This window comes from Podospora pseudopauciseta, chromosome 3 (assembly GCF_035222475.1).
Source record: "Podospora pseudopauciseta strain CBS 411.78 chromosome 3, whole genome shotgun sequence".
NCBI classification, from domain to species: Eukaryota; Fungi; Ascomycota; class Sordariomycetes; order Sordariales; family Podosporaceae; genus Podospora; species Podospora pseudopauciseta.
Window position 1 is genome coordinate 808543 of NC_085893.1, and position 19036 is coordinate 827578.

The 19036-nt window shown below is 54.8% G+C and overlaps 5 protein-coding genes across 5 annotated transcripts; 1 reads left to right on the top strand and 4 right to left on the bottom strand.

The window, feature by feature from the left end:
* Positions 1–147: 147 nt before the first annotated feature.
* Positions 148–1173, bottom strand: QC763_0049230 (uncharacterized protein; the record flags this gene model as incomplete). Its single annotated transcript, XM_062905738.1, has 3 exons — positions 1148–1173; positions 741–1064; positions 148–394 (listed from the first exon to the last, which is right to left on the bottom strand). Exons 2-3 carry the CDS (start codon positions 764–766, stop codon positions 148–150), a joined length of 273 nt encoding a protein of 90 aa, XP_062766623.1. The 5' UTR covers positions 767–1064; positions 1148–1173.
* Positions 1174–2622: 1449 nt separating this feature from the next.
* On the bottom strand, positions 2623–4411 carry QC763_302290 (uncharacterized protein; the record flags this gene model as incomplete). The annotated part of the gene is made up of 2 exons (XM_062910675.1): positions 2623–4115; positions 4381–4411. 2 exons carry the CDS (start codon positions 4409–4411, stop codon positions 2623–2625), a joined length of 1524 nt encoding a protein of 507 aa, XP_062766624.1.
* A 98-nt stretch (positions 4412–4509) lies between these two features.
* On the bottom strand, positions 4510–7433 carry QC763_302300 (uncharacterized protein; the record flags this gene model as incomplete). The annotated part of the gene is made up of 4 exons (XM_062910676.1): positions 4510–4575; positions 4632–6365; positions 6489–6850; positions 6944–7433. The coding sequence occupies 4 exons, from the start codon at positions 7431–7433 to the stop codon at positions 4510–4512; spliced, it is 2652 nt and encodes an 883-aa protein (XP_062766625.1).
* Positions 7434–9936: 2503 nt separating this feature from the next.
* On the bottom strand, positions 9937–12369 carry LAT1 (pyruvate dehydrogenase complex dihydrolipoamide acetyltransferase component (E2)). Its single transcript, XM_062910677.1, has 2 exons — positions 11646–12369; positions 9937–11562 (listed from the first exon to the last, which is right to left on the bottom strand). Exons 1-2 carry the CDS (start codon positions 11955–11957, stop codon positions 10495–10497), a joined length of 1380 nt encoding a protein of 459 aa, XP_062766626.1. The 5' UTR covers positions 11958–12369; the 3' UTR covers positions 9937–10494.
* Positions 11671–18925, top strand: SEC7 (guanine nucleotide exchange protein for ADP-robosylation factor; the record flags this gene model as incomplete). The annotated part of the gene is made up of 2 exons (XM_062910678.1): positions 11671–14533; positions 14597–18925. The coding sequence occupies exons 1-2, from the start codon at positions 13301–13303 to the stop codon at positions 18923–18925; spliced, it is 5562 nt and encodes a 1853-aa protein (XP_062766627.1). The 5' UTR covers positions 11671–13300.
* Positions 18926–19036: the final 111 nt, after the last annotated feature.

A 19036-nucleotide genomic window follows, 5' to 3' on the forward strand; every position in this document is an offset into this window, starting at 1 on the left:
AACGTGGCACGGACATGTGCTCCCGGGTCAGCAGACTGTTAAGTTAGTGTAGTCCAGGAACGAGATGGCAGGGCAGGGAGGCGGCGGATGTCAGCGTGGAAGTCTGGACCGTTTGCAAAAACCGGTCCCCGGGAGTGTTGCAATCGCCTATGCAGTGCATCTCAGTTTGACCGTAATATTGCGCCGCGACGTGACGTCGTTCCTTCTCCCCATCGGCTTGTGGGACTTGGGTTTTTCTGGTAAAGAACCCCGGGCAGTGGAAACACGGGCGCGGAGGGATGGGAAAGAGCCCACCTCACCCACGGTCACGGTCAAGCTAGAAGCTCCCAGCTGAGAAGGGATGAGAAAAGTACTATCCGCGTCTGGCCGAGGGTGGGCTCCAAAGAAAAGTGGCCTGAAGAAGGCAATATGAGTAGATGAGCAAGAACGACACGCCGTCAATTTTTGGAAACAAAAGCAGGGGGGTTGTATTCGGAGCCGAGACCACGAGTCCGCTATATTGCCCGCCATGCTATCTTTTTTTTTTTCTTTTTCGCTCGGTGTATCCTCGCCGTGAAGATGGTGGGCAGGCCTAGCACCCATTGGGATTCGGTACCTCAGAGAGAGGGTTGCGCTGGCCCGTTGTTCCCGGATAGCGGAGAGCACCTCTGCTTGGCTTCCCCCAGCGGGTGCCCACATGAAGAGAAAAAGGCTATGGAAGCAAAGCAAGCAAGGCTGGGCAAACCAAGAGCCAGACTAACACTGAATTGGTGTTCTGTCCGGTCATTGGGCGGGTAAATGAGAAAATGTACGAATTCCGTCCGGGTGCCCCATTCTACCCACGGTTAATAAACGAGATAGTGGCACTTAGCTGCTTGCCCACGCCCATAATCATGGCTCATATTGCCACCAGCACCCAGAGAACGGGAATAGAACTGATTGTTCTTTTCTGAGCTCGACGTCGCACTGGGACAATTGGCTGAGAAGCAGCAAATATGAGAGATATGAGAGGCCAGATACTTGGCATCGAAAATAGAGCCTGTCAGGGTCTCGGGGTTTGGAAGCGGAGAAGGGCGGAGCGCGAACTGCTCCATGGATACTCTCTGTCAGGTAAGAGCAGCCGAGCACCATCCGCTGACCAGACATGGTTCAGGACTGGAGTGCCGACCATATTGACGCCATCACCGTTCTTCGGTGTCCAAAAGATGCAAGTCTTGTTCGGACGAGAAGCGACGAAGGAGGGTAGAAAAGGAGTGGAAAACCTCCCGAGGTGGAGCGAGGTTGCACTGTCTGCCAAGACGGGAGTCGATTGCGGGGGACAGCATCCCAGCAAGAAGCCAAAAATAGACGGGCAAGGATTCTGCTTCTTCTTCTGGGGTGTCCACTACTAGCAAATATTCAACTTGAACATTCCGCCATTCTCAGAGAGAGCCGAACAGACGGAGTATCTAGGGAAAATCCAGGCCTTTAGTCAGACCGGAGATACACTTTGAATAGGTACCCAGGTAAGCGCTTCCATTACCACTACTTGAGCCAGGAGGTGACCTATCAACCACCGAACATTCTCCATATCCAGCAAACACCCAAGTCCGGTCGCCGGTCAAAACTATCCACAACCTTCCCTGGTTCAACCGCCATCCGATTCCTCCTTCTGACCAGACCTACATAAAACTGAAGTCCTGCCGTCACCTTCCTCTCTAGTCAACGGGACTTGACCAAACATTGCTCCCACCACCCCACTGGATCTACAGTTCCATGGCAGTGAGTGACGTTTTCCCAGAAAATCAAGCACGCTTCAATTGCATGGCGGCCGCGGCACACGGAATATGCCATGCCGCCTGCTTCCCCTTGTTCTTTCTGCATTGGACCGCATTGCACATCGCCGTGGCATGCATTTGAAAACCCGTCGTTCCGGTGCGGGCTGCTGGCTTACACGTAGATCTCCACTACCACAAACCGGGATCAAAGGACCCCGAAAAGGGGGAACACCACTTACACATTGAGTGGTAGGTCATGGAACATGATCACGAGTAAACTTTCAGTCAGACTAAGGGATACACCCCGTCAAACTCTCACACATGGCGTTAAAAAAGGTTCACCCACATCCCAAACCATGTTTCTACAACTCCCACCATATTTCTACTCTTCTCGGGCCACTTGACGACCCCCCGCAAACAAGCCCTTACATCACACAGTAACACGTCCCCATACAACACTAGCCCAGATCCTTTCCTCCGCCTTACCATCCATCACCACTGCAACTATCACCGTATCATCATCACCTTCACCGTCGTCTCAACCGTGACCTAACCCTGTTATCAACAAGACTCCACTCGCACATCACAGACATATAAAATTTGATCAGCACAATCTTCCTGCTTGGAACTGAGGTGGATACAACAAGGTTGCGTGAGGAAGATAAGAGAGGGAAAAGAGCTGGCTAGATACAGGAAGAAGACCAAGACCATGGCACCGACCCTGCCCGGTTCAAAGCAACACAGGTTCAACCAGACTGGTAGAGCCCTAATTCTAGGCATGAGAGACCATGACACTTCCCCAACATCTTAATCTCGAATTGACATTTCCACTAAAAGATCTCGTGCAAATCCATCCCATTTGGACCCCACCCCTCTCCCCTTCAATCTATCTACCTCTCAGACCCCCCCTAACCACCGTAGAACACTCCAACCCCGTCTCAGTCCTCACCTCACCAACCGTAACGGTCGTCCTCGCCTCAATCACAACCCCCGGCCCGCCCACAAGCACAACCTTGAAGTTGGGACACTCACACGCAACAACCCTCGTAGCCCTCGCCGTCGCAGCAAACACCGTCGCCGTCTGAAAGCCTGTCATCTTGCTAAAGATCGTCTCTGTCTGCGTGCAGCCCCCCGGCGAATCCGCAGAGCGGAACCACGATATGGATGGAAACGGCCTGTAGCCGGTCCATCCTGGGCGGTTCGTTGATGATGGGAGAACAGCGGTGGGCAGCTCGGGTTCAAATCCGGCTGTTGGTGTTGTTGGAGCGGTATCGACTTCTAGGGTAGGTGAATAAGATGAAACAAACTGAACCGATGCCGATGGTAGTGGTGCATCGTCCTCGTCATCGTTCAGTAGCTCAGTGTCAATGGTCTTGATTCTGGTGAATCTGATCCTTGTTCGCAACAGGGTTGTCGTTCGGGCGGGCTCCTCCATCGTGGTCACCGGCGCGCCGTTGCGGGGAAAGAACAGGACAGGTCCTGTAACGGTGATGAGCGTAGATATGGGGAGGTGGTGGTGGATAGTGGTGACCGAGCAGAGCGCTTTGGTCTCATCGTTCTCGCCCTCGGCTGAGGAGGAGTACGGGCATTCCACCATCTCTGCAGAAGGTGCTGTGAGGTGGAATCTGTAAATGGACTGAGTGACAATAAGCTCTAGCGTAGAGGGCGATGATGTGATGGTGGAAGCAGCAACCGAGACCGAAGTTGGTACCACAGGTGCGATCAACCTCGTCGCCACCACGACTGAGAGTTCTGAATCTGCAGGCGAGGTGCTGGAATTAGCCGTTGCAGTTGATGAATCGAGGCTGCTGGTTGGCAATGCAAGTGAGGAGGTTGGGATTGGCGGTGAAGAGGTGGGTTTTGGCAGCGAGGACGTGGTCGTTGGCACCGACAAGGTTGGCTTCGCTGCAATGGAGGAGCTTTGGGGTGTTGATATGTAACTCAGTATGCTCGGGCTGGTAGATGGCACTGCGGTTGGCCACCACAGCTCTTCACCACCGAGGTACTCGCAAATCTCAGGATACTTGTGTGCATAGGGCCCAGCACACAGCTCCCGAAGCTTTTCCAGGACCTTTGGGACATCTTCCTCTGCCGCTGCCAGCACATCGATTGGATTGGAGTTGACCGTCACGACGGTCCTAATCGGATTCGCGGTCCATGCAGCGAGTTCCTGAACGTCGGGGCCCGTGGTTAGTGGGTAAGATGTCGGTGTCGACAACAAACTGCTGGCAGCGACAGAGGTAGCCGCCACAGTCGCGGCCACCGCGAATATGGCCGTGATCATGGACGTTTCATGAGCGACAAGGCCGTGCCTGGACAGAGAAGAGGTCGGGGGATGGCGACACGCATCGCAGGTTGCGGTATCGTGGTGGACACCCCCTGGTGAACACCGTATTTACTCATATATAGAGTGACTCTTGTCCGGAAATCGACATCCTCAAGACGCCATGGCTGTCGTTGACGCCTCCCATCCCATCCACCGCTAGGGGAGGTGGACACGAGCTTTTCTGTCGTGGCGTGAGGGGTAAAAGCCCGAACCGGACTTCAGTGGCACTTTTACAGCTGGTCGACTGCCCACCGAATGTGTTCTAACGGAATGTATCAGTAGTTGCACACGCCAAAGCTGGATGACCGGAAACCTTACTGGGGCTCTGGTGGAAAAGGACTGCTGGCATGGATCCATCACCACATGGTGGCGTCCTCGTGGCTCTTCAGAGGCGTCGTGATGCATGGCATGGACAGATAAAAAGGCGCTTTCATTGGGCCGGTCTCATCACGTCCCTATAAAAAAGTCGGCGTTGTGAAAGTTAAAGATGGAGTCGAAGCCTTGATCACAGAGCTGAAAAACTCCACGTTAGCAACAGTCCCCTTGACAGTCTTGCATTCACCACTTACCGAGCCTTCGCTATCCCACCCGTAGCTGCAATCCATCTTGGAGTCTTCGAATGGGTTTCTCCCGGGTCCGTATCCACCATTCAATGCAGCCCCGATCATGGAAAGAGGTAGCTTTCCGCCAGCAGCCTCCTGCAGCAGGTGCCAGCACTGGCCCAGCTCATCTGCGATGGAAGCCAGCACCTGCTCCTCCGCCTCAGCATCAGAAGCGCCATTCTGGAGAGCCTGGACCTGACTCCAGAGAGCAGAGTACATGAGATATCCCTTGATATTTGTCTCTCCCATTCGGATACGGCGCACTGTCCACCCGATGGAGTACTTGACAGCGTCGAGCAGATCCTGGCGCGGGGCAGCGCCACTTCCAATGCTAAGGGGACCCGTTGTGCCCAAATCCGCCTCGGAACCCGGCCTTTCAAGCACATGGTCGAGGTTCATACTCTGGCGGAATGACCGGTCCTCCTGCACCTGCCACAACAGCTCCAAACAAATGGTCAAAACAGCGAGCGTGGGGACTGACCGGAATGCCCCATACCCGCAGGTGGACAACCTCGTAAAGTCATCAGTTTCCCGGGCGGTCCCCGAGTCCCCAGCCGGTGACCCGGTAGCAAAGGCCCGATACAATTTCAACGATGTCTCTACACACATCTTGCGTGCAAAGTAGTAGGCTGGATTATGCTGCGCCGCCCACAGCCATGGGTGATTCAGAGCCAGAAAGAAACGATGCACCATATGCTCGGCCAGTCGAAGCTGAAACAAAGACAGACGCCTCGGGAGGATGCCAGCAGGATCGTACGACTGCTGGAGTGTGGCCGATAGTGCTCGACAGGCGGCGGTGAGTTCCGTGTTCCATTTCAGAGTCTCCTCGTACGTGGCTGGCGCTTTGAAGTGGTTAACATACTGCGCAATCGCCAGTCTAGTCGGAAACGACCGTAGGAGAGCGAGCTGGACTGAAGTTTGTGTAAAGGTCCCCGGAGATCTGGGGTTTGGAGGAGGTTTATCGCCCTCGCACAGCTGGTCATCGTCGTAATTATTTGGCGGCCGAGTATCATAATCAGACACCGATACGAGGGGCGGACCACCAGAGTCCAAGCTCGACTGCAGCGTCATTTCCAACACGGTCGCCCACAGCCGTCTTCTCATCTCTGCCCGAAACACCGACATAGCAGGCAAGCTATCCGGGTCACGGTGGAGTCCCATGTACATTGCCGTCCGCAACAGAGGCCCGGCGCTGATCCAGGTCAGGTCACACTCGACACCGCATGTCTCTCTGGCAATGTGCAGCAGACACATGGTCTGAAGGCCCGACATGTTCAACCTGGCCTTCTCACAGGGTGAGGCGAGCCAGGCCTGGGCCTCGTATATCCACTGGGCAGCAGACGGTCGGAGAGCAGCCACATCATCCTGGAAGCACGTGCCAATGGCCATACACAACTGAAACTGAGCAATGAAGGCCGGGCTTGCCGCCGTGCGGTTCTCCCAGAAGTGGTTGTACTCTCGCCAGAAACTTGGCTGGTGCAGGATTCGGTAGACGCTTTCAAAGGTTCGGAAATACGCCTCCACCAACCGACGGGCTACGCTCTCATGTGGAACGTCGCTGCCGAGCTGGAAGCCAACATGAGGAGGGACCTTTTGAGATTTAACCACCCTACAGAGATCTTTGCACTTCTTTAAGAGAAAGTAGATGTCTGAGTCTCTGTCCGATTCAATCCTCTTGGCAAGATTGATGATCAGGGGGAACTGCAGCAAAAACATCAGATCAACCAGTCAGCCAACCAGCAAATGTTCACGTCATCGAACCTGGAGTGGAGACAGGACCCCCGGGGAACCAAAGGAACAGAAACAACGGAACAAGCTACTCACAAACTTATCCCCATTTGCTAGGCAGGTCTTGGAGCCAGAACCCTGCGGACAATGCAGAGGTACGTGTGCATTTTGAGAAGTGTGTTGAGGGCGATCTGGATTCCTGAGGGCCTCGGCGAGTTGTTGCTCAAGTTGTTGGACCCTCTCGGCAAGTGCAGCCGTGCTGTTTCCGAATCCTGATGCCGAGTGGCTGGGGGTCAGTTCAAGGTGCCGAATGGCCGGGGTCGGGGCAGACACGGGCTCTGCCGTCCGGGCTGTTAGGATGGTAGTGGTGGAGTTGGTGGTTGTTGCTGAGCTGCTCCTTGGTCCTGGGTCTCGGTATGATGTTGGGTGGGAGGGAGGACTGAGGGCAGCGATTGTTGCTGTGGTCGTGCTGGTGCTGGTGCTGGTGCTGGTGCTGGTGCTGGTGCTGGTGCTGGTGCTGGTGCTGGTGCTGGTGCTGGTGGTAGAGGCACTGGATGATGTGGTAGCGGTACCTGCTGCAACGGCTGTGGTGGTGTTGGCGGTGGCGGCACTGGTAGCGACAGGTCCAGGAACAGGCGCAGGGGCTAGTGACACTTCTTTGTACGTGTAACCGGAGTCGGCGGCCAGCCGTTGTTCGGCAGTTGGGGAGTTGTCGGACTGAGCCGCAGCTGGCGCCGGGGAAAGCCTCCAGAGCCGGGGCTTCGGGCGCCGGGCCTCCTCATACGTGCAATTGACTATTTTGGACTTGAGGCAGCTGGCGCATGGCTCGTTGCGATCGCAGCGAATCTTGCGTGTTCGGCACTGGATGCACGAGAGGGCCGGACGGTTGCGCCGTCTGGGCTCGGTGAGCTTCCCGTGCCCGCCACCACCACCACCGCCAGCAGCGAGGGCACCACCGGTGGGCGTGGATGGCGCAGGTCTAGGCGGCGTCGTTGCGGCTTCCCGGTCTCTGTCCGTGTCCACGTCCATGTCCATATCCATCCTGTCAACTAACTGCTCGGCGTGGAGCCCGCACAAATGCGCGTAGGTAACCTGGAAGGTAGGTGGGAGGTGAGATGTCAGAAAGTTGTTCGGTTAGGGAGCACCTCAAGGCAGGACAGGACCTATGTCAGGTTGGTATCGGTCGTCGGCGTTGGTGCCCTGTGTCGGGGTTGAGGAAGAATGGGAACCGAGCGGGCGGTTTGCCGAGGGAATGACACCAAAGCCAAAAGAAACAAAACGGTAAAAATGATCGAGGTGGACAGGACAGGACAGGACAAGACAAGACAAGACAAGACAAGACAGGACAGGACAGGACAGGACAGGACTGGGCAGAAGCAAGAGAATCCTCGACAAGCAAGCAACACGCTCGCCCCGGCCCTTCGAAACTCCAATGAGCCTCACAGGGTCAAGCACAGGTAGGAAAACTCACGGGCATGCGACTGGCAGTGGGCAGGTCCGAGGTTTTTCGTCGCAAAGAGCCTGGCTTGGCTGCACTCCCACGCCCACGAGGATGGACTGCGTCAGATCGGCATCTCGGACAGAATGCGGGGGGCTGGAGCTAATCACCGATACTTGCCTGTTATGGGCTAACGTCGGGCACGAAATTCCGGGTATTGGGAGGGGGAAAGGCGCCATTCTTTTACTCTCTTTCCTTCAAAGGTACGGATACTCCGCGCGTGCGATATTACCCAGCTTCTCCGGACCTAGCACCCAGCCCTGCCGTTGGAATGTACCAGGTAGGTAGGTAAGGCATGTAAGTACCTGCATGGCCGGCCAGTTGCACCCTGACTGCCTGACCTGAGCCACCTGCTTACAAACTTTAAACTTGTCAGCGGGAGCACGTTCTGTCCGTTTCCCTAGAAGACGCTTTCTTTTGCTTCCATGTGATTGGAAACCGAGCTTGTCACTTTCCCGAGCACACGGAAACACCCGCCATCGCGCCCCCCCAACCGGTAAAACGGGGGGCTCGTCCACTGCCAAGAGTCCCTTGAATTCATGCAAATCCCCAGTTTCCAGTGGGGCCATTTATCTCCGTTGCCGACCGGTTGGGTAGCACGGGAACAGGGGATCCGAGCCGAAGCCCAGTATCGGCTCGACGGCTGAGAGTTTGTCGTTTTTCTCTCTGAAAGACACATGTAGGTAACGGCCTCCGAACCACGAGGAAGAGATTTCCGCCCTGCTCACATCAGCAAGGCAGTCACACACACACTCGACACACCGCCATGCCCATCATGGAACTCCACGGTCTATCGTCTGTATCGATATGCACATAGCTGTACAAAGCAGGCACAGCACCACTTGATAATCCTCACCCGTCTCTTCTACTCAGATTCCAGCTACCTTATATTACAACCCAACCGATACCATCCAATCTCATATTCAAACGGCCTTGTTGATATTTGCTAGCAGCAAGTGAGGGATTTCCGGCATCGCAACCACCCAGCGCAGCAGTTCCCCACCTGTGACATCCTGGACATCCGGAGTTACTTTGCACATACCGGCCGGAAATGTATACTTACCATCCAGAGACTCATTCATTTCATCATGCCAACTACAAACCCCAAAATATCCTCTCTCCTTCTCACACAATCCCATCCGACATACCTACTACCTAGCATGAGGACTAGGTAGATACAAACATTCTAACCACCCCCCCCCCCGGTATACACCCTCCCCCTCCCCCCAAAAGGCACATAATCCCATCCACCGGCACCATCGGACTCTCCAGTGGGGAAATCTTAACCCGTCTGCAAGAAAATAAATAAATAAACACACTCACTCCCACCCCGGGACGCGCGGGAGTTTTGTCCATGTCACACACACCCATCCACCAGTCGGCTCACCCGATTTCCTTATTGTCATCAGCCCCCCCAAAAAAATGTTATCTCCGCCCCGGCCGGTACCCCCAGCCCAATGCAAAACGTACCTTGCAAATGGCCGGTCGGATACGGTCAATGGCATAGTGTATATGTGAGAGAGATCCGGTGGATCCGCTGGTCGGATCTTATGGGTTGGGGGTCTTTTTTTCTTGGTCAGTGTATGCGTAAGTGTAAGCTTGGAAGAGCTGGTACTGTAAGAAAAATGCCGCCAAGAAAAGGTCAAGCTTTTGCCTAGATGGTTGATAGCTGCTTGGTGGTGTTTAGTCAGGGACTTGGGTTAATCATCGTCTCCATGATGGTCCTGTTCGGAATGATGAGGTTGGTTGGTTGGTTATATCTAGATGAGGCGGCACCGTTTGATAGCAGTGATGGTGGTGATATATCACGGCATGGGTAACCAAACTGGGTTCATCTGGCGGGGAGTGACTGCAGCTTGGAATGCTGAACTGCATCTCCCTTCATGTAAACTGACAGTGTAAATGAAGCCCATCTGAAGGTGAATATATCTGAACGGCAGGAAATGCACACATTCTGCCTGAAATGGTCTGCAAGTAGACGGGTTAACGCTACCAACACCAATCGGTGAGACTCCTCAAGTGAACTACAGCAATAGAGCAAACCGGCACGAGGGGAGAATGTTCAGATATGTATGCATTGGTACTCTAATAGCAGCAAAGAAACATGCCAACGGGCTATGAAACAGTATGGGCTGGCAGATTGCTCCAAACAGTGCTCACGTTCCTGTGTTTTTATATGCTTCCTCCTCTGGTATTTGGTGTGTTGTGAGGTTGGTGCTGTCCTGGGCTTTGCTTCAAGACATATTTCGAGCAGCGGCCAAACTCCATGCTCGATTAAACAACCTCTACGCAATTATGGTAGACCAATGTACATAAAATGATAAAAAAAGACCTGTATTCCCGACACCGACGAAGCAAGCATTGCCCTTCAGTGTTCATTATACACGTGTTGGCCGGAGGTATCCGGGAGACTCTAACCAGTTGACCGTGACCACCGGTGGACGAATATGCACCCACTACCGTGCTCCTGATGCCAGCTCCAGAGTGCCCCTTTTCCCTCCCCGACCCGCCCAATGTTTCGTATCCTTCTTCTATAAGCTGCGCCTGCCCGATTCTGTTTTTCATCCGAATGTCATTTTACCGCCACCGACCGTTTCGCCCGAGTTAAAGAAGAAGCTCAAGAGGGTTCTCAATGACCTTCTTGAACTCGCGCATCCACTCGGCACCGACGGCACCGTCAACGACCTTGTGGTCGAAGCTGCCGGTGACGACGATCCGCTCCTCCCACTCGACGCCCGTGGTGCCATCCTCATTCTCGACTGGGACGGCAACCTTCTGGGTGCTGCCGACAGCAAGGATGGCAGCCTGAGGGGGGTTGATGATGGCGGTGAAACGTTCGACAGCGGCGTTCATTCCCATGTTGGAGATGGTGATGGTGCCGCCCTGGTACTCCTCGGGCTTGAGCTTGTTATCACGAGCCTTCTTGGCAAGCTCCTTGACGGAAGCCGAGATGGTCTCCAGACCCTTAGACTCGACGTTGGTGACGATGGGGGTGATCAGGCCGGTGGGGGTGGCGACGGCGACGGAAACGTCGACGTTGTTGAACTGGCGAATAACGCCATCACGCCACGAGCTGTTGACGGCGGGGACCTTCTTGGAGGCAACGGCAATGGCCTTGATCAAGAAGTCGTTGACAGAAAGCTTGTACCGGCCCTCGGCGGAGCTGTTGAGAGCCTGGCGGAGTTTGAGGAGCTTGCCGACGGAGAGGCTGGAAGAGACAAAGTAGTGGGGGTTGTCAACAATAGAGGACTGGAGACGCGAAGCGATGGACTTGCGCATGCCGCTGATAGGGGTGTCCTGGTAAGAGGCAGCAGACGCAGCACCGGCGGCGGCAGGGGAGGACTGGGCCTTCTTGACATCCTCCTCGGTGATCTTGCCACCCGGGCCAGTACCCTTGAGGCCCTTGATCGAGATACCATTCTCAATAGCAAGCCTCTTGGCGGCGGCAGAGATGTTGGGCTCGCGATCGAGGGCAGGCTCGAGCCTGCCGCTGGGTCCGGTCGATTCGGGCTCGGGGGCCGGAGTGGGCGCCGGGGTAGGGGCGGAAGACTCGGACTCGGACTTCTGCTCCTTCTTGGGAGCCGGGGCCGAAGCATCACCACCGGCATCCTCGAGCGAGAAGCTCTCAAAGGCACTGATGTCGGTTCCCTCGTCGACCAAGATGGCAATTGGCTGTGGGTGGGGAGCATGAGTTAGTCGTCATGTGTCAAGTGGATTCGGGATTCGGGACGGTGGGGAATGACGATATAGCTTACATTGCCAACAGCGACATCCTTCGCGCCCGTGTCCTTGAGGACCTTGGCCAAAACACCCTCTTCCTGGAACTCAAAGTCCATCTGGGCCTTGTCGGTCTCGATCTCGACAAGGACCTCGCCGGGGGCGATGCTGTCACCGGGCTTCTTGTTCCAGGCGCCGATATTTCCCGCCGTCATGGTAGGAGATAAGGCGGGCATCTTGACAACGGTGTGCGGGGGGTACGAAGCGTACCATCTTGTCAGGCTGGGGAGGGCGACGCGGGCAAGGCGGACATGCTGAACAGCTTGCCTTCTGAGGACGGGAACAAGCATCTTGAACGTGTGGCTGTGGAAGAAAAAGGCGGGAAAAAAAAGGTTGGGGCAGCAGCGAGCTGAGGGATAACCAGGTAGGGACCCTATGCGCCTAACAGAGGGGCAGAAAAGTCGACGTCGTCTCGCGGAGAGGAGGGGGCGTCGCGGCGGGTGGTGGGAGTCAATTGATGCCGGGCGGAAGGCAGATCAGAGCGAGAGGAGATGGAGGAGAAGGGAGGTGAAATCCGGACCCGGATCGGACGTTGATGATGGTGGTGGTGGTGATGCACAAGCTGGGGCCAGTTTTTTTACGTGGGATCTCCTCAACTTCGTTGGGAAGCTTAGCTCGCGCGTTCACCAAAACGGGACGGGCTGTCTGGGCGGACCCGCATGTCAGTCAGCGGTCAATCGCACTAGGCCTTTTTGGTCCACGGGGGTCCGATAAACGCCACGCATTGGCACAGCATTCGCGAGATTCAGAGCATTGTTTGACATCTTTTTTTTCCCGCAACCTAACCAGCTCAACAACCCTCGGGGAGTTCTCGGTCAGAATTAGACAGCTTGACCTTGTTTACTTTTTAATGGGGGTCTCCAGACATATATAGAGCCCAACATCCACCCATTCCATTTGATCATATTGGACACTTCAATCTCACTTGACCCCGATCATCAGCCACACTTTATCTCCGTGAGTCTCGGTTGAGTCGGGATTCCATCTCCAGCTTCACAGTCGGGTGGGGTGCCGCTGGAATCTCCTTGTTCGATGAGGTGAACAGTGGATATCTGCTGCAAAAGGCTGCTGGGAGGCCCTGGGCGCGACAAGGCCACAGAGAAGTGCACGGGGCAAGCTGCTCACCAGCTGGCGGTGCGGCGCCGTCCGCTTCCTGAGCCTTGGGCTGGTGTCGCAGGGGACGGGAGGCAGCTCCACATGCTACGCGATGGTTTGCTGTCATCTTTTGCCTACAGTCCACCTTCTACATAGTAAGGGACGGAGAGTAACAGCATACCGGTACCTGGGACCTAGCAGCAAAGCATACGCAACGCTCGCAGGCAGCACTTCCAACTTTAATAAGCTACCATCCATACTCTTCTTCCGCCAGAATCAAATTGCATTGTCCAACTCGTCTGAAGATCTCGCTGAGCGAACCTGAAGCCTTCAATCCCACCAAATCTCGAGGGCCGCGTCCCCCTCCCCCCTGACAAAGACGACATTGAAACCAACGGCTGCATCCCGCACTTATTCACCCCCAAAAAAGTATCTGGCTTCGTCGATAAACAACCTCGAACCCTTCCTCGGCCGATTCCCATGCGCTAGCAGCCCTCTGCGAATGGGCATCGTCTCCTAGAGCTACGCCCAACGCGCCATGAGCTCTTTCGCATTTGTGGTGTCCGCCTTGGACAGAATCGCCCAACATGCCGGCCGCAACAAGCAACTGACCGAGCTTGCCGAAAAGGCACTTACTGCCCTCAAAGAAAACGACCAGGACCTCCCGGACCCCGAAGTTGTCTTTGCGCCCCTGCAACTGGCCACCAAAACAGGCACCGTCCCTCTCACGACAACCGCGCTCGACTGCATTGGCAAGCTCATCTCGTATTCCTACTTCACAGCGCCCTCCGCCCGCGCCCCATCACAAGATGGCTCCGAACAGGCGCCGCTCATTGAGCGTGCCATTGATACAATCTGCGATTGCTTCCAGGGAGAGGGAACCCCGGGCGAGATCCAGGTGCAGATTGTCAAGTCTCTGCTTGCGGCGGTGCTCAACGACAAGATCATTGTGCACGGCGCAGGGCTGTTGAAGGCGGTGCGACAGGTCTACAACATCTTCTTGCTCTCCAGGATTACCTCCAACCAGCAAATTGCCCAGGGGACGCTCACACAGATGGTTGGCACTGTCTTTGAGAGAGTCAAGACCCGGATACACATGAGAGAGGCACGGGCGCAACTGGGACAAAAGCCCAGCCACAGCAGCCTGACCATTGATCGATCAGACGACCAGGATACACAGATGGAGAAGGGCGATAACGATGAGGGAGCCACACCGCTGGACGAAAAGAGCGAGGCTGGCGCGAAGCTCACGCTCAAGGATCTTGAACACCGCAAGAGTTTCGACGACTCTCACATGGGCGACGGGCCTACCATGGTGTCCCAGGTCAAGCCGGCAAAGAAATCAACAAGATCAGTTTCGGAGCAGAGTTTGGCAGAGGCGGCGCACGAGGACACGCCCGAGGCGCTGGATGCCGAGGACGAGGCCTACATCAGGGATGCCTACCTCATCTTCCGATCCTTCTGCAACCTGTCCACCAAGGTCCTGACCCCAGAACAGCTCTACGACATGCGCGGTCAAGGAATGCGCTCCAAACTGATATCTCTCCATATTGTTCACACGTTGCTGAATAACAACATCGGCGTCTTTACCTCTCCGTTCTGTACCATCACCAACACAAAGAGCAACGAGCCTACGAGCTTCTTACAGGCCATTAAATACTACCTATGTCTCAGCATCACCCGCAACGGCGCAAGCTCTGTGGATAGGGTGTTTGATGTGTGCTGTGAGATTTTCTGGCTCATGATCAAGTACCTCCGAGCTCCCTTCAAGGTTAGTACCCTGCCTATACCAATCTCCTCTGCTGTGCAACTCTGACCTGGTATTCGGCTGTAGAAAGAGATTGAGGTATTCCTTAATGAAATTTATCTTGCTCTCCTGGCCCGGAAGAACGCCCCTCTTTCTCAAAAGCTCGCCTTTGTTGGCATCCTGAGGAGGTTGTGTGATGACCCTCGGGCCTTGGTGGAAATGTATCTCAACTATGACTGTGACAGAAATGTGGACAACATTCTCCAAAGGATAGTGGAGGACCTGTCCAAGTTCGCAACAGCCACGATACCGATAACGCCGATGCAAGAACAGCAATATGAGGACAGCCATGCTAAGAACGGGGCTGGCGAGTGGCAGCTCAAGAGTGTCTTACCCCCTCCCCTTACTGCCGCCATGATCACAAACCCACACGATACGGATGGTGATGTTCCCAAGGAATATGCGATCAAGCGAGTAGCCATTGACTCGTTGGTTGAAACGTTGCGGTCACTGCTTCATTGGTCAGAGCCTGGCCGACCTGAGCTCAATGGTGGCGGTGGGGAGGTAGAAAGAAGAGCGTCCAGCGATGAGATCAGGGAATCGATTGATCCCTCCATGAGCGAGAACGTACCCCGCATCGACACACCAATCCCGCCATCGACCCCGGTGATTGACGACGACCCAGACCAGCTGGAGAAGGAAAAGGCAAGAAAGACTGCGTTGAGCAACGCCATCAAGATCTTCAATTATAAGCCCAAAAATGGCATCAAGCTTCTGCTCAGGGATGGCTTCATTCCAAGCGACAAGCCTGAAGACATCGCCCAGTTCTTGCTGCGCGAGGATAGGCTGGACAAGGCGCAAATCGGAGAATACCTGGGAGAAGGCGACCAAAAGAACATCGACATCATGCACGCCTTTGTTGACCTGATGGATTTCCGAAAGAAGCGCTTCGTCGAGGCTCTGAGGGAGTTTTTGCAGTCTTTCCGTCTGCCTGGTGAAGCCCAGAAGATTGATCGCTTCATGTTGAAGTTTGCCAACAGATACATGACCGGCAACCCCAATGCTTTTGCCAACGCGGACACTCCTTACGTGCTTGCTTACTCGGTCATCATGCTAAATACCGATTTGCACAGCTCCCAAGTCGTCAAGCGGATGACCAAGGCTGACTTTATCAAAAACAATCGGGGTATCAACGACAATGCTGATTTGCCGGACGAGTATCTCTTGGGCATCTACGATGACATCCAAAGCAACGAGATCGTTTTGAAGAGTGAGCGAGAAGCCGCAGCTCTTGCAGGTACTCTTCCTGCGCAGTCGACCGGTATCGCGGCTGGATTCGGCCAGGCCTTCTCGAATGTTGGGAGAGACCTGCAGCGCGAGGCGTACGTCCAGCAATCGGAGGAGATTGCGCTGCGCTCAGAACAGTTGTTCAGGGACCTCTACCGCAGCCAGCGGAAGAATGCCTCCAAGGCTGGCACAAAGTTCATCCCAGCAACATCTTTCAAGCATGTTGGGCCAATCTTTGATGTCACTTGGATGTCCTTCTTCTCTGCCCTTTCCGGCTTGATGCAGGGGACACACAACCTTGCTATCAACAAGCTGTGCTTGGAAGGCATGAAGCTGGCCACCAGGATCGCTTGTTTCTTTGATCTGGCCACTCCCCGGGAGGCCTTCATCTCGGTGCTCAAGAATATCGCCAATCTCAACAATCCACAAGAGATGCAGGCCAAGAACGTTGAGGCTCTCAAGGTCATCTTGGAGCTTGGCCAGACAGAAGGAAACCGGCTCAAGGAGTCCTGGAAGGATGTTCTGCTCTGCATCAGCCAACTTGATCGGCTGCAGCTCATCTCTGGTGGCGTGGACGAAAGTGCTGTTCCAGACGTTTCCAAGGCACGATTTGTCCCACAACCAGCTGGACGACCAGACACGGCCGACTCTCGAAAGTCTACATCCTCTTCCAAGAAGAACAGGCCACGAGCCCACACCGGCCCACAAGGAGTATCGCTCGAGATTGCACTCGAAAGCCGATCTGATGAGGTGATCAAGAGCGTCGACAGGATATTTACAAACAGCGCCAACCTGTCGAGAGAAGCCATCGTTCACTTTGCCCGCGCCTTGACCGAAGTCAGCTGGGATGAGATCAGAGTGTCTGGGTCAAATGAGTCTCCTCGCACTTACAGTCTGCAAAAGATTGTAGAGATTAGTTCTTACAACATGACGCGTGTCAGGTTTGAGTGGACTCACATTTGGGACGTTCTTGGTGAACACTTCAACCGAGTAGGATGCCACGCCAACTACACGATTGTCGTTTTTGCCCTGGATGCTCTCCGTCAGCTTTCGATGCGTTTCATGGATATCGAGGAACTTGCTGGTTTCAAGTTCCAAAAAGACTTCCTCAAGCCCTTTGAGCACGTCATGTCCAACTCAAGCGACAACAGAGTCAAGGACATGATCCTTCACTGCCTGGTTCAAATGATCCAGGCTCGGGGAGAGAACATCCGCTCCGGTTGGAGGACGATGTTTGGGGTCTTTACCGTGGCCGCAAGGGACCCATCAGAGAACATTGTCAACCTCGCCTACGAGCACGTCATTCAGGTCTACAAGACCAGGTTTGGCGTCATCATTTCTCAGGGCGCCTTCACCGATCTTATTGTATGCTTGACGGAATTCTCCAAGAACATGAAGTTCCAGAAGAAGAGTCTTCAGGCAATGGAGACGCTCAAGTCAATCATTCCGGCCATGCTCAGGGCGCCTGAATGCCCGCTCTCTCACAGGACTAAGAAGGTCGAGTCCGATGCTTTGGTCATGGAACAGCAGAGAGGCACCTCGGTCGAGGAAGGGTTCTGGTTCCCGGTCCTGTTTGCTTTCCATGATGTCTTGATGACAGGTGAAGACCTCGAGGTCCGGTCCAATGCATTGAACTACTTTTTTGAATCGCTTCTGCGGTATGGTGGGGACTTCCCCTCGGAGTTTTGGGATATTCTTTGGAGACAGCAGCTTTATCCCATTTTTATGGTTCTCCGCTCGAGGCCAGAGATGACCAATGCGCTCAACCACGAGGAGCTGTCGGTGTGGCTCTCAACAACCATGATCCAAGCCCTTCGCAACATGATCACGCTCTTCACTCACTACTTTGACGCCCTCGAGTACATGTTGGACCGGTTTTTGGAGCTCCTGGCTCTCTGCATTTGCCAGGAGAACGACACCATTGCTCGAATTGGCAGCAACTGTCTGCAGCAGCTCATTCTCCAGAACGTCACCAAGTTCACTCCCGAGCACTGGTCCAAGATCGTCGGTGCCTTTTGCGAGCTGTTTGAGAGGACGACAGCATACCAGCTCTTTTCCGCCACCACCATCAACTCAACCGCTTCGTTGTCGCCACCTCCCAACGGGCTGGACTTTGGTGCTGCCCTGAGCCCAACCTCGGAGGCTCACCCAGTCGACGAGAAGTCTCTCAAAATCAACGGCACAGAGTCCAACGGCCACGTTTCTGACACCGAAGCGCCACCCATCGTGGTGGAAAGCAGCCCAGAAACAGACGCCTCACCTGCCTCCGCCAACCCCTCGGCCATGGCAGCCACCCCAATCACCCCCCAACTGGAAGAATTCAAGCCCACCAACACGCTCCAGCAGCAGCCGGTAGTCGTCACAGCCGCCCGGCGCAAGTTTTTTAACCGTATCATCTCCCGCTGCGTCCTCCAGCTCCTCATGATTGAAACGGTCAACGAGCTCTTCTCCAACGACGCCGTCTACGCGCAGATTCCCTCCGCCGAACTCTTGCGCTTGATGGCCCTCCTCAAGAAATCCTTCCTCTTCGCCAAGCGCTTCAACGCGGATAAGGAGCTGCGGATGAGGCTCTGGAGGGAAGGGTTCATGAAGCAGCCTCCCAACCTGCTCAAGCAAGAATCCGGCAGCGCGGCAACGTACGTCGCGATTTTGTTTAGGATGTTTGGGGACAAGTCACCTCAGCGACAGGACAGCAAGGGGGATGTGGAGGCTGCGCTTGTGCCGCTTTGCCAGGATATTATACGGGGGTATATCACGCTGGATGAGGAGTCTCAGCACAGGAACATTGTGGCGTGGAGGCCGGTGGTGGTGGATGTGCTGGAGGGGTTTGCCGGGTTCCCGGAGGAGAGTTTCAGGGAGCATATCAAGAACTTTTACCCCTTGGTTGTGGAGTTGTTGGGGAAGGAGTTGGGCAGTGAGCTGAGGGGGGCGTTGCTTGGGGTTTTGAGACGGGTGGGGGAGGTTGGGTTGGGAATTGAGAATATGGGGCTTTGTACTGCTGGGTTGAATGGGGAGGGTGGGCAAGTGGGGGGACACCATGGGAGGAGTCATAGTGTTTTTAGTGTGCAGGCTGGTCATCAGGGGGATGGGGGGGAGGATCCGTCTAGTAGGTTTATGGGACGGGGGTGAGGTGTTTGTAATGAGAGGTCGGGTGATCAAAAAAGATGTTCTTGATAGGGGTGGTTTCAGTATAGATTTCAGAGCACAAGCTTTAGCTTTTGGGTGGTGGGATTTACAAAG